Source organism: Strix aluco, chromosome 1 (genome assembly GCF_031877795.1).
Source record: "Strix aluco isolate bStrAlu1 chromosome 1, bStrAlu1.hap1, whole genome shotgun sequence".
Lineage (NCBI taxonomy): Eukaryota > Metazoa > Chordata > Aves > Strigiformes > Strigidae > Strix > Strix aluco.
This window is the reverse complement of record NC_133931.1, coordinates 77,828,151-77,843,402: the sequence shown is the minus strand read 5'-3', so window position 1 is coordinate 77,843,402 and position 15,252 is coordinate 77,828,151. Positions and strand designations below refer to the sequence as shown.

General features: G+C 36.9%; 1 protein-coding gene across 4 annotated transcripts in view; it reads right to left on the bottom strand.

Moving 5' to 3' along the window:
* TENT4A (terminal nucleotidyltransferase 4A) overlaps nt 1-15,252 on the bottom strand; it is a 62,873-nt gene that overhangs the window by 41,691 nt on the left and 5,930 nt on the right. For all 4 annotated transcript variants that reach the window (XM_074825591.1, XM_074825610.1, XM_074825600.1 and 1 more), the window contains exons 2-5: nt 4,416-4,539; nt 3,021-3,067; nt 1,996-2,116; nt 298-405 (exon numbers count right to left, since the gene is read on the bottom strand). In XM_074825591.1, the coding sequence (XP_074681692.1) occupies nt 298-405; nt 1,996-2,116; nt 3,021-3,067; nt 4,416-4,539 (400 nt within the window). The remainder of the gene's footprint in view (nt 1-297; nt 406-1,995; nt 2,117-3,020; nt 3,068-4,415; nt 4,540-15,252) is intronic.

Sequence of the window (15,252 nt, the reverse complement as noted above, 5' to 3'; positions counted from 1 at the left end):
CAAAAAACTTGAACAGACTTGCTTTAGAAGCAAAGTTTAGTACCTATCTGCAGATCTAGATATGACTGTAGAAGTCCCTTCAGTGTACAGGTTTATCCACACAAACACCTAGCACTCAAAGGCAGCACTGAATAGATACCAGTAGAAAATAAATTAAAATATCCATGATTAATTAGTATTAATGAAAACAGTCTTCAGCAATAAATTTTCAAAAGTCTTAAGCCATACCAAAAAAGTTTAGCTAAGCATCTAGCACATCCTTGCTAAGTAGTATAACATTCATTATACAGCTGATACCTTCATGTATTCCTTGATAAATCGAGCTGCCTTCACACCAGTTTCTACATTAAAACTGATGTCAACTTTCACTTCTGTCTCCTGGTCAGTAAGTTTTATTATTGGTACCTGAAAAGATTAAAATGTTTTATGAATCCCCAGAAATGTAATACTGGTGCTATTCCCCAGCTTACTCACTTAAGACACATGGATACTATCAGTCCAAATGAATGCAACTATCAAGACAAGGGAACGTGTTTGAGAAAAGTTAACAATCCTAACTTGACTGACAAATGAACGCTTTCTAATGAGGTGGTTAAAAACACAGGCATGTATCATTACATTAACTTACAATCACTCGTGTACTCTTGCATAGCTATATCTGCCTTCATAGCTGCAATACCAGTGCTTTAGGACAACTAAATTTACTTAATTTAATGACTCACTGCTGTTAATAGGAGACATTCTACTCTCATAACATGTGGGAACTGCATTCATCTGACCCAGCACTGCACCATTCACTTACTAAACTGACAGAAGACTAGCCTAGCAGAAAAAATAAAGCACTGTCTGTTGGTTTATCAAGCTCAACTGGTTCACTGCAGAATCAAACGAAAGCCAGAATGGATAAAAGCAAAGCAGGAGTAGCAATACCTCCTCTTCTGGCAGCAATATATTATAGAACTACTAAATATGTAGTTCCATCTCACACCACCACCTTGAAGGCAATATCCTACAAAATTGTCTTACAATCATAACCTAAACTTCAGCTGATAACATTTGTTTTAAATTTAACTTCCTGTATTTTTAATCTGAAATGGAACACAAAAAAGAGCAGAAGTATAGTAGGATTTTATTCCAACAGCAGAGGGAATTAAGAAAGGCTAGTAAAATTGATAAGCCTAGCCTAGTGCCATTTTCCATCACTAACTGGTATCACTGATTCTGAAAATCCCACTCATTCTCAGGTAAACCAAAGATCACCAAAGCTACTGTTATGCACTGCTGCTTCAGCAGAAGCCATAGGAATCTTCTGGACCTAAAAGAGTCACCCTATTTCAGAGACCACAAAACGTAACAGCTTGCCAAATAGAAGTTTGGAATACTCTGCTTAGCTTCCTGGAGAAAACACCACTTGCTCAGTAACATAAAAATCTCATACTTTAAGTTTTTAGCATATTCATTGTGATCTGTTAGGCTTACAAAACAGATGCAAGAGATATTACACATCAGTTTCACAAATGAAATAAAGCTCTTAAGTAGCATATTTTGGAAGGGAAAAACAAATGTTAGGTTTGGAACACTTCACCATGCCATTAAAAACAAGATAACCTAAAAAAAATCAGGGTTTCAAGCTAGACAGCTCTAGTTACCAACCCTTGGCTAAACAAAGTCCTCTCAAAGGTCAGTGGAAAAACATTATACAAATATTTAACTTAAATTACTAGATATTTTGAAAATACTGACTTTCAGATCTTTATTGACAACATAAGCATGAAGTATGGCCTTTCCACAAATACAGCACAGAATTACTGTTGTCCATGTAAAAACCTGTGTGCTATTGCTAAGCACATATAGATTCTACTAAAATCTTGCACAGAGCAAAACATTTTGCATAAGACATTATCATTTGCTTCATGAATTAAGAAACTATTTATCACCAACATCTTATGGGGTCTGAAAGCTTTTCAGGTCAGTATTTCAAAGACTATTACTTACCGTAGCTTTATCAAGTACTTTAATGGAATATGGCTCAGCCACATTGTGTTTTCTTAGTGCTTGCTCCAGCAGCTGTAAAGGGGGCCGTTCCCATTTCCCAAAAACAACTAAATCAATATCACTAGACAAAAAGAACACAGCATGAGATTCATTAAGTCAATACCCCACCAAAAAAAGGTAAAATTGGCATTCCACAAGTCCTCCAGGGCAACCATTTTGCAACTTTCAATCGAGGTTCCCAGTAGGATTCCTTTGCAATGTTAAGAAAGAGATGGCCTAGTGTGTTTTAGGTCCCAAAGTCATATTCTAGTTCTTTTGCTTCCAGTTCTCTCATGAGTTCTTTAAGCTCCTCACCCTTTTGCCTTTCTGGCTCCCTCCAACTTCCACAGCCCAATCCCATCCCTTATCTACCCATGTTGACAGGCATGTCAATAGTCCAAACAATTTTTATCAGTGATTGTTATTCACAGAAATGAAATTTCCAGTGCTTTCCTAGTGAAAATTTAATTGATGTAAAGACAACATGTCTTAAATACACAGCTACCCAACTTTTCTAGATCCATCTATTGAACCATTAAGACATAAAACACTGAACTAAAGACATTTTGCTCTCCAAATATGAGAAAACACAGCTGTGATAACTCCTCTGACTTTCTGCACAGTAACTCCATGGTAAGTGACACATTAAGTAATTCACCTTATTTAGCAAAACACAATCTTTACACAGGAAATACTGAACAGTTCACTGTATCTTGAAAACAAAGAGCCAAAGACTAACCCCAGACACAAAGAAGAAAAGGTAATTCACCAAAGGGTCAGTAAGTACCTAGAGCAGTACAATGATATATCAAACACTTATCTCCAATCTGCAAGTTCAAAAGCTCTTTCCTTTGTCATATGGGACATTAGACAAATTTTACTGGACATTTGATAGGTTTACACATTGCAGCCTAAATTCCCCTTTGAAATTTACCATTACTCTAAAAGAAGACAAGCTTTTATATAAGTAGTAAATTATTACTTACCTAGTAGGAAGATAAAGCCCTGTACTAAAGCTGCCAAATATCTGGACCTGAAAAAAAACCCCACACAAGTGAAATATCTTGTAACTATGAATGCTCACTTCATTTACTTTCACAAGACTAAAGATTCTTCTGGATTTGTTAAGGATATAGCCCAGTAAAAAAAACTTATTTAACTAACTTTACTACATACTCTGTTAAACCTGTACAAATACACTGCCTCTTATAGATGCAACTTTAGAGGAAATCATTGGTTGGTGGGGTTTTTTTTGACATGAAATGACTACCAATCCTGCTACCAGCAGAGCACAAACTTTTGAAACAAGCACTTTTCACTATTTATTTCCAGTTTGACAAATGTATAAGCTGTTATAAATTTCTTTCCTTTCAGCTTCCTTCTTCCCTCATAGGACAGCTTTACTGAAATTAGAAGAGTTTAATGGAAACATTTGAGAGAATCCATACATTCTTTCCCCTCTGCTACAGCAAAGAACAATTTGCAGGTTCACTTTTTAGAAGTGATCTATGAAAAGACTGGGCAATACTGGGCCATTTCAGTGTTTATATCTGTTCCCACAAACCAGAGAGATGTTCTTACTAAGAAAATCACAGGTAAGGATGAAGTAGATGAGCTTTGCAGTATCTTTAGCTTAGTATACTGTGGCCACAGCCCTCACTCTTTGTCATGGAAGGCTATGAAATCACAGTGTTTCTGAAACATTTTTCTACTATCTGGTAATCAGAAAGGTGATGCTAGAGATACAGTTTACATTACATTCCTTTTGGATGTTTTTTTTTTTTTGGAGGAAACTTACTTTTTGGGTAATCAAGGGTTTGAAAATACAACAACTTTGGTTGTAAGATATCTCAAGAAGTCAAGTCCAATTTTTCCACTAAAGCAGGGCTAAAGTAATTCCCTGAATGGGCTAAAGTAAGTCCTGAATGACAAATTTGTGAAGAGTACTAAAAAAAAATCTGGAGTTTTTAACAGTTCTTACATATTTGTATTTACAAACATCCAGTCAGGACTCCTTGGAGAAATAGATATATAGGTAGTCAGTCTCACTTTAATATTCAAAATGAAGTTATGTAGAGACAATTTAATAAGCTTTTACTTTAAGAAATGCACTTCTTAAAGTGGACAGTTCTTCACATCACCAGTTCTCAAAATGAAAAAATTATCAGTAGTCTTCATTAACCTGAAATATAGGTTTTAAATTTCCTCCACTTTTTAAAATAAATGACCAAGTACTGCAAGAGCTGTGATACTAAGTCAATTGCCTTAAGTTTGAAGTCTTATCTGTTCATTTCTAAAACACAGAAAGATAATAGCAAGGTTAAGTGAACTGAGCTCTACAACTTACTAAAGAAGCAAATCAACATTTAAACTGCACTCACATCAGCTGTAGGCCAAAGATCTTTGATGACTGTTTCTATTCTTTTCACCACTTCTCTTCTCATAGCTGCTTCTTCAGGACGAGGGGACATGAAGTCATAGAAGTCAATTATTTCTTCATGTAGTCTAAAGGAGAAAGTAGCATCAGTTAAAAAATAGATTTAACTATTACAATAAATTTCAACAAAAACAGGCCATAGACTTTATTTAATATAACCATTTAAACAAAACCAGCAATACTTTCAAGAAAGGTAGATGCCACACAGTTAGGCTTTCATATGTGAAACTGGAGGGTCTGGGATCTGGGGCAGATATATTTGTACTTGATTATCATGGCAGCACCTCACAGTAATCTCAACAATACCTACACATCAGCCTTCATCACATTACCTAATTGCTAAAGATGTCAAAAGACACAGGATGCAAACACTAGTAGGCATTTACTAACCTTCTTACTGGCCCAACAGTGAAGGTCAAATTCAATTCCCAGTTCCCAGAGATTACTTTCTTTAAAAAACAAAGCATAGTCTTAAAAACTACATATTAATCCAAATGTGAAGCAGCACAAAGACAATTAAAATCTTCAAGTAGGTTTGTTCTTCCAGGGGTTCTTACTTCTGTGTACGTGGAAGTTTACACAGACTTAAAAACAGGCCACTGGCATTAATAAGTTTTTGTAGAGAGCGATAAAAGGGACATTTGAGCATTCCTTGATGTGAAAGCGTCCATTTTGACAAACAGGGATTCCTTTGACCACTCAAGGCCTTTATTAGCCATTCATTCATATAGGAAGTGACCTTCCAACTGAACTACTCGAAGTGAGAAGCGTTAAATATATTCTCAAGTGTAAAGTACATTAATACCAGTGTTATATGAGGAGTTCTGACACTGGATCTTTATACGCCTGTTAAGTCCTTTTGTTTCTCATCTACTGATACTATAGAACACTCATTGCCAAATTTGAAAGATCAATCTGAGTTTTCAGGTGTTTGCTTTCAATGGAAAAGCATCAAGTCATGCCAAACAAAACCAAAAAATGCAAATTACTGCTATGATATTTACAAAAACATCTTTTAGATGTCCATGTATTTTAGATTTCTGCTTCAAGAAACATCAATTCAACATTGTAGTGAAATTCAAATACTGTCCTAAAAAACAAAACAAAAAAGGTTCAATCCTTAGTTAACATACTTAGCCTTCCAAAAGGAAAATTTTATACATCTCTAAGAGAACTCCTAACTCTTCCTGAGACTTTTGCAATGCATTTTGCTACAGAATTCCCACTCTAATAGATAGCCTCCAACAGATCACATGCCCAATTTTTAAGTGTCAGGATTCCTTTCCATACACAAAGAGATTTTAGCAGCAAAGCACAAAGATATTTCTAAAAAGCATACATATTTAGAATTATTGTTTGCCCTTTCTCTTATCTTAAGCTGGGTCTGGATCCACAATTGAACATTTAAGTACACAGCAGACAACTAAACATTTCAATTTGTTGATGAATCTACTTGATTTCAAAACTTCAGAGCAAGACAGAAAATACAAACTAAAATGCTCCTGTTTTATTTTGTTTCTAGAAAGCATGCTTTTTTTCCCTTTCCAAGATGACAAGATCAATGAAGAAAACACTTGAATGCACTTAACAGCAGTGGGGCCAAACTAAAGACTTCGCATTGTCCTGCTTATAAAAATCAGCAGTAGGCAGATACCAGGTGAAACAAGAAAAGACAATGCAGTTATCCAACTCCCTTGCAGCAATCCTTCAAAGCCTCTCATAATTTCATTTGACATACTTTTGGGGTGGATTGCAACCATAATGTGTATTAACTCAAAGGACTTTTCTTCCACTGATTTTTCCAGGTCTTTTTAGTCCATTTGTTTTTGTCATTCATGGCATTCTATAAGAATTTAAGTATGCATCAGAATAAAGAACTGCTTTATTTTAAAATGCTGCCTGTTAATGATTTTATCTGATGCTCTTTTTCTTGGGCGAAAAAAAGTTATTACTGGCAGTTCATCTTCAAACATACCACTCCTCAGGCTCTCAATTCATATCCACTTGTCTCTACCTCATCTATTTTTTTTCCTCCTTACACAGGAGCACATCCAAAGTTTGATCACTGCTAACCTTCTTCAGCTTATTTTCAGTTGCACCATGTTTTCTGACAAGTGGCCAGAAATGTACACAGAGTCAATACATAATTACCATCCAGTCCATGACACACACCTGTTTTCATTTTATTGACCATATCTTTGCAAAGATTGCTGCTAACTGCTATTTCAGGATATCTGAGCATACAGCTGCTCTTTAAAAGAAACCATTATGAAGGAGCTTCAAGGTGTTTTCTGAACAATAGCCACCAACATAAAGCCTACCCACTCCTTATATTCAGCCTGAATTATTCTTCTTCAGATTCATGATTCTATATTTATTAGAATTTAATTTTATCAGCAATTTTATAATCTAATGAACAATGCACTCCCACTGCGACTGTCTGCAGTCAGCTCTAGTTTTCTATTATCCGTCCTATCCTTTTCTCATTCATTTCTTCCCTCCAGGTATTGATGAACATACCAAGCAACAGAGTCTTGAGTAATTCCACTGGCAACCTTCTCTTATTTTAAAATAAATAATTTATTATCTCCTTTGGTTACTTCTAAGAATTTAAGCCATAAACCCATCACACTTGTGACTGTTCAGTTTTTACCAAGTCTTCAAAAATTAATCTCATTCTTCTGAAAAAATACAAGTTTTGTGTTATCAGACTGACCACATGAATAAGGATTAACAATGAATCCTTCAAGAAAATTAGACCTGTGAGACGCAACTGCCTTTATTAAAGCATGCACTAGCCCGTTTATGTTTACTCATGCAAATAAGTTCTATTTTGTTATGGTATCAACCCCATACAACTATTTCAGGAGATCCAGACATTCTTGAAAAAATATGCTTTTACAGTAGCCATCCCATATTAGGTAAGTAGGAGAATAAAAGGGGTCCCAGTTCCCCTACACACTGCAGCCTCTACCATACACAGCACACTCTTTCAAAAGCAGCCCCTAGTGTGTCAGCAAGGTCAGAAAAACAGCAAGCACACAAGCACTCTCTCACTTCAGTGCCCCACTGAGCTTCTGTTCAGATGATTAACACTGGTGCAATTCTTAATCACATAATAAAAGACTCAAAAGAATACCACCCATCACTAGGCTACATGTCTTCCCTAATGTACTTTTTGAGAAGTCAGCTTCCTATTTTCTACCTTGCACTGGCAAGGCAGCACTTCATTTAATGCTTCAGTTTGCATGGGACAACAGCACAGGAGCTAAACAATCAAAACCCATTTAAAGTTCAAACCATACGCCATGGTTTCATGATTATGTTCCTCTGCAGTTCTTCAGCATATACCACCAGACATGGCTGCACAACAGCTATTCTGCTGATGGATCTAAACACTCCTTACTGAAATTTAAAATGACAGTTGCCTGGAGTCAAAGAACATTCTGGTGAGAAGTCTCTTACACCCTTCTCTGAAAAAAAGTAATGCTACTAGTTCACTTAATTTTTAATACATGATCTGACTTCTCCTGGGTGGCCTTTCATGTCTCTATGAGCCCTAGTGAGTAGCAAGTTTCTTGCTTTCGATGTGCAAGGTTTTCAGGTTTTAATGTACATGGCAAACCATTTCTCAAGCCCTCTGTCTTAACAGACTTCTATTTTGTTTGCTCCTTCTGGTTTTCCTTAATTCAACAGCTTCTGCTTCTCAGAGAACATCATCTTCCTGGTCTATGTCTTTCTGGATAAGAATCAATGCTATCTTCACAGTCAGCACGACAACACAACCATCTTAATAGAGCATTTTCAACCACTTTACCCTTTTGGCTTCCTCCTGATGAAGTTTGTCAAAACTGAGATACTTTTTTAAAATTTAATGTTACTGTAGTTTACATTTTTCTAAACATCTTTGCTCAGACAAAGTTATTAGAACAGTCACAAAAAAGCAGCTCTGATATACATAAAACAAGATGCTATATGCTGCTCAGGACTAACTTCAGAGTAACTTCTCTACTAGATGAAGGAATAATTTGGTGTCTGAAAAGCCAGATCACAACAAGATATTACTCACCTAGCCAATACAGGGATAGTTTTCAGTTAAGTAATTTGCCCATGTAGCCTCTATGATCTTCATAAACACTTGTTACTTATCAAATCAGGACTGTGACAGTATCTTAACTATTAGGAACAGATTTCAACTTGCAGTGCATGATGTATATGCAGATACAGGTAACATCTTAGCTTTTTTTTTTTAATAGAACTTCCTTCAACAGATAGCACGAATCAATTTTCTGTCTCCTGGCTTCTGAGACAATTTGGGCTCCAACAGCACCCCAGCACCTAGCTACTTTCTATTACATTTAAAGACACCTATTTTACTACTTTCCTAGCAAAGACAGTCATTGTAATCGACTTTTTCACAAGGCAGTTTCACTATATTTATAGAAACACCGGGAACAAAACTTGTTGGTGAGATCTAACTGTACTCTTACTGCAAGGTGGAAAAGATTAGAACACAGGGATGCAGAAAAGTGGTGACTTGTACTTGCTACACTATTCAGCTTGCTAATTTTAACAGCCTGGAGGAACCTACCATTCACTAATGCTGTTACTGCCAAGCACAGTAAACATCTGCTGCTTACAGGCTGAACTATGCAATAGAATTGACACCTTTTGTTTACCAAAGATTTACCCCTTTTACTGTTTTAGGAAAGGCAGACACACTCTAGTCTCCAAGTTAAAATAATATTCAAGAGACATTCTCAGGCTTTTGAAATGTTTTCCCTTAAAGTCGGGATGTTAAAAAGGACATCATTTACTTCACTCATCATTTACTGTATCCACAACTATCATTATATATAACACTGACTTGTTACTTCAAGGGTTAACTTCAGTGCAGTGAAATGAAATTCTCCAACAGTGTCAACAAACTAGAAGGTGAATGAAAAGCTACAGAGACTTTGTTCCCTCAAGTAAGCATCCTGTTTCTTTTCATGTCTACACTACTAAGCACATTCATTTGTTCTAAAGGAACAGATAGAAACATGACTGCATCATTTACATGGAACAACTGATTCTTTTTAAAAACACACTCAATCCAGTAAGTAAAGAATATTTTTCTATCTGAAAAGTCTAACACTCGAGCCAAGAATCCTTATAAAAGGAAAGAATAAAATGCCACAGTTAAAGCATGTGGGTGTACCACTAGGAGTGAGTAGGAAAGGGAGGTAAAGAAATGGGGAGGCACAGGCAGCATTTCAACAGAAGCTTTGTTGAAATAAAGGTTCAAATAATAGGATACGTTCTTTCAATGAAGCATGAACTCCGAAACATGTCTGAGGACTTTGCTGTCTCAAAATTAAATGGTGAAAGGCCCAGCAGCCACTGTGCACATTTCAGAAATCTGCTGAACTATACCTCCACCTGCAACTACTGCAAAGCATAATTGCATTATGATGGAAATGCAGGTGAAATCTTACACTACAATGATCAAATGCATTCAACAGTTGAAATCAGTGTTACAGTCTAAAACTCAGCAACACGGTTTAGTGAAATAAAGGAGAAAATATGAGTAAGCAATAGTATATTCTGAGATACACTTTTTCCAATACAATCTAAGATTAAGACATCTGCAAAAGCAGTAAAACAGAACTATGACCAAAGGAGATGAACTTACAATACTTCTCTTACCACCTCACAACACCCATCAGGTAGGTGTCTTTACCTTTTTTTATACCAGTTCTCCTCACTAACAGTAACACTTAGGTAATAGTATGCCCTATCCAGTGTTCTAGGCTTACAGATGACAAACTGTGAAAACAGTGCTATGTTCACAGACTGTACTGCTGCACCAAATCAGTCTCATATTACTACGTAATTCAGATGGCAATTATCTTTGTCACTGCGATTGTATGGAAGGCAGCAAACTCAGACTGGCAGAATGAAAAAAAAAATCTCAACTATATAGAAGTTATGAATCAGACCTGTGAAATGTTTTACAGGTAGCTACCCTAAATACTAAGCTCAAATAAGAATCAAGCTTACTTTGCAAGTTAGCTACTAAGGAGAGAATGGAAGAAGTACTTTTGTTCTCGTCCACAGAACAAAGAGCAGTTTATAAAATATATTGTACCTTTTCCACAAGAGATCATATTGTTCTTATTTCCTCTCTATGCTTTCTCTTTGCAACACACTCTTGCAAGTCAGAGCCAGTCCTAATTTTAGATTGAGTTTCTTGCCAATTTAATTTTACCTCTTAAGAGCACTTTGACAGTTCACACACTCAAGAAACTAAGCTTGCTGGACTGATTTACACTGCAAATTTCCAGACTTAAGTAACAGAATTTGTTTGCATTTTGGAAGAATCAAAAACTATGTATTTTTGCAAAGTATGTCAATCCAATAAAACTCAACCAATTACCTTATTAATGGCTGGATGTACTTTGAAAAAGCTGCATTATAAAAACCTAGAAAAGAAACTGATATATATCTCCAAGTTAATGCATGGCAAAATAGATCCCCTACATAAGCTTCTGAACAGCTGTACATTACTTCTGACTTAGGCTGCTTGGACTTCACCACAACACCAAGAAAACGTCACATAATTATTTTGTTGCATCAGTGAAGGAGCATACCATATGTTAAACCTTGGAACTGAATCAGCAAGCTCGCTATGCCAATAAATAGAACCGCTAAACACTGAAATTCCTGTCTTAATACTATTCTTTTCCAAATGCCCAAAGATAGCACGCGATTAACATCCCAGACAAGTCAGAAAGGTTGCAACAGCAGAAACACATCAGTGATTAGAAACCGATTATACCCACATAGATCAGGTATGGCATTACACCAGGTTAGCTACTGAAATGTTAAGAGGAGAAGCAACTCTTGACAATCTCAAGCAGCAGAGTCTAATTCAAAACGCATCCATCAAAGCGCCAGTAGCAGCAAACCCTGCACATGCAAAGTCAGTATCTCTGCACGGCAACAAAAAGCTAGAAAAGCCTATTCTGGATTTTAAGTACTGCTGCAGTTCACCATATAAAAGAGGAAGCTTCTTAATTTAAGAAGCTGAACCAAAAGAATAAGGTGTATCAGAGACTATTAAAGATACCACACTGGTTGTTTAGAGAAAGCACGCATCACTAATCAGATTTTAGTAAAAAAAAAGAGCTTCTACTACCTTGTCACAGGACTCCATCAGAAGATGTCTTCAGAAACCCTGAAGTCATATATAAAGCAGGAAAAGAGGATTGGAAGATTAAGGATATCAAAAAGGATTATGAGGAACAACTTAACAGGATGCAAATCTATGCTTGAGAAAGGATAAACTAGCTCAGGAGCCAAAAAATCTGCTTCTGTTAAGTGAATTAAATGATCAGAACAGAGAAAGTTAAGTGATCACAATGCATAACAAGTACAGAAGCTAGGGTGGTTTGGTTTTTCCCCCCCCCTTTTTTTTTATCCCTCAGAGGTTTCCCTGATACCTAACTATACAGGGAGAACTCATCTCAAATCAACTTTTTAGAAGGTACTTTACAGCAAAAATCCACTCCTGATAATTTGGTATTCACCAAAAGCAACACCCACTTGATACTGCATTTGTATCAGAAGAACATTAAGCAACAATCTTTCTTTTAATTTAAAAGCGTTAGTTTTGACATTCATATTAGTCAAACTAGTCAAAAAATAAAATCAATGCAACACATGAATAGTTATGACTACATCAAGATGTCAACATTGCTTTTGTAAATGGAAGTACTGTCTTAACGAAAACCATTAGGAATTATTTACAAGAATCAGCGAACCACAAAGGAAATCCTGTTATCTACCTGGATTTCCAAGCCACATGTCCTTACGAAGACTTACAAAGAAACTAAGCCGACATTGGATGAGAAGTTAGACCATCATGTAGATAAAGAACTGTTTTAAACAGAAAACAAGCAGTTGGAACTCTTAGTTTCCATATTAAAGGAAGGTCACTAATGAAGCCTGGAAATGCCCTATGCTAGTCAATATCCTCATAAGTGATCTGACAAGGGGACAAATAGTAAAGTAGAAAAGTCTGAGGCTGCAAGGTTATCTAGAATAAGCCAGCTCAAGGACTGCAGATGGACATTAAAATACAGACTGCACAATGAAGTAACAGGCAAAATTTGAGACAGGATAAATATAAGCACAGAGGCCTATGAGAAAATTCTATCTTTACAAAGATGCAATGAGGGGCTCTGCACTGGCTCTAAACACTGAAAATCAAGATCTTGAAATAAGAATTCTGTTAAAAAGTCTGTCCAATACTCAGTAGCCACAAAGAACAGGCAAGTCCCATGTTAGTAATCAGGAAACAAAGTACAAGATAGAACAAGATAGCCCAAGATGTAGGAATACTGTGACAGTATCACGCACAGGTCTGGTTTGTCCAAGTCCCAAAGATACAACAGAACTGTAAAGCATACAGAGGTGATAAACATCTAGAGGCAGGTAACAGCTTCAACAAAAGGAATGATTAAATAGACTAGAAAAAGGGCAACTGTCAGGTGATTCAATTTTTCCCTTCTCTCTTTCAAGACAGCTGCAAAGAGCACTCATGGACTGCCTCATTAATGCATAGTCCTGTGGCTGGCAGCAACTACAATCCTAGTGACAGCCTCAGGACAAAAAAACTGGATCTTTACATAATGCATAGCTTAACTGAGGAACACCTTGCCACAGGACACTGCTGATCCCAGAAGCTCATACCAGCACAGGATGAGACAAGACAAATTCATGCATACAATCCACAATAAACTTAACAATGCATTGCCTGTAGCCCAGGTAGTCTGAGAACCATAGATCATTTAAATCTGAGAGATTATTCCAGGAAATATCACCACAGGCTCATGTTGATATATTCTTCTCCCAACATTTGGCATTGGCCTCTAATGGTCTCACCCCGTACAGCTGTTTATGTTCTTAGGGCCAATTATCTCTACTGCCAAAGCCTAACAACTGTGAAAAGCATCATGAAGCTGATGCCAGGATTAAACTGCTCCAAACATGTCCCATTCTCCTTTACACACAGATGTGAGCACCTGTCATGCAAAGCCTTCTCATGTTTTACTACTGTAGCTCAAATCTCTCTCAAATGTACTGCTGCCAAAATATTCCTTTCACTCCATTACAAAAAGCAGTTTCTAACTGTATGCTAGGCATCAACTTTGCAAGAAACTTTGAGCTTTACCTACTCTAGTCAACTGCAAAAAAAAGACATATTTTGTTCTTTTGACAATTCATCCAGCAGCTACCCTTGAACTCTGCTGTGTACCAACCTTTAGGCATGAAAACAATCCATTCAGCCACATCCCAATGCTCTCAAGTCTCTCTGGAAATTTACTGTGACTAACAGGCAACTACTCCCACCCTCCTTCTTGCATACTACAGTATACACTGTCTGTATCTGCCCTGATCCTAAAGCCAGATGAAACAAGAATCAAGTGTACATTGCCAGCACTGCCTGCCTCTTACATTAAGACCTTCACTACAGGTATCCACCCACCACTGCAGATAACAGACACTAATGATTTAACAGTAGTGTGGATGAAGCATAGCCCACTGTGTTGATTCTTTATTAGAAGGTATTAGAGCAAGACAGCACTGCTAAGTACAGGGAATACCTCCACCGGGAATCCCTTAAAGCCCTTACAACTGCTGGACACCCCAGTGCAGACAGTAAAGGCTTCACAGAGTTTCCAAAGTCTGCATTTTTTCAGCTCAGCCAAAATGCAAAAAAATAAAATTTGTAAAAGGGCCTGACAACGTGGCACCCCTAACACATTAATTTGCATTGTCCAGCTCTGATACCAGCACAATAAGAAGTAACAGTTGACAAATATGGAACTAGAGCTATGGAAGGTCCTGGACGCAATGCATTTTTACTAATGCAGAGTAATCAAATTTATCTTGGTCACCAAAGTTCAGCAAAATATCATAAAAGCAAAAAATCCAATAAGACTGATATTAGAAACACTCTGGCATACAGGTGAAGAAATAAAACCTAATACATACTTAGTATATAGTAACACTGCCACATCTGAGTAGCTACCCAAATGAATCTCTGAACATCGCTTTTGTTACACAGTATCCTTCAGCTGCAAACTCAGGAACACTGAAGCAAGTCTCCTGGGGAAGCATGGTCATAACCTTACCTTGCTTCAGAGAACTCTCCTCAGGTATCTGCTATGGTCGCCAGACCATGCTGGCCTGTATCCTCCTTCACCCTAACCAAACGTGGACGTGTTTGCACTCCTGTGCTCTACACAGAACTTTTGTGTCATTATCAAGAGATGGTTAAAGACAACAGGTGCGGAGGGGGAAAAATTAATGCAGTAAGTCATCAGATGCTATGCGATACTAATTAGTCCAGGCACAGCACCATTCCAATGTATCATAACAGTTTGGTATCCACACTAATCTTCAACAAGCCAGTTCTATTGTTTCTGCACATCACTAATGTACCAAGCAGATATGTCAGGTATTTCAGCACTAACCTCATTCAACATCTACAATTAATCTGAATACTTAGTTGAAAGTACTAAGCAGAACTGGCTCATATTGTTGAAAATGCCTTAATTCTTTACTTTGTTAAATTCATATTAAGAAGCAGAATAATTAAATTAGATATTATTTTACACTATTCATAACCTATTAACTACATCTTAAGAGAAAGTGCCCTATTAGTTGTGTACCCAAGCAACACAAACCTAGCAGTAAAGTCCTTAGTAAAAAATTTAAATAGGTTGATTCCA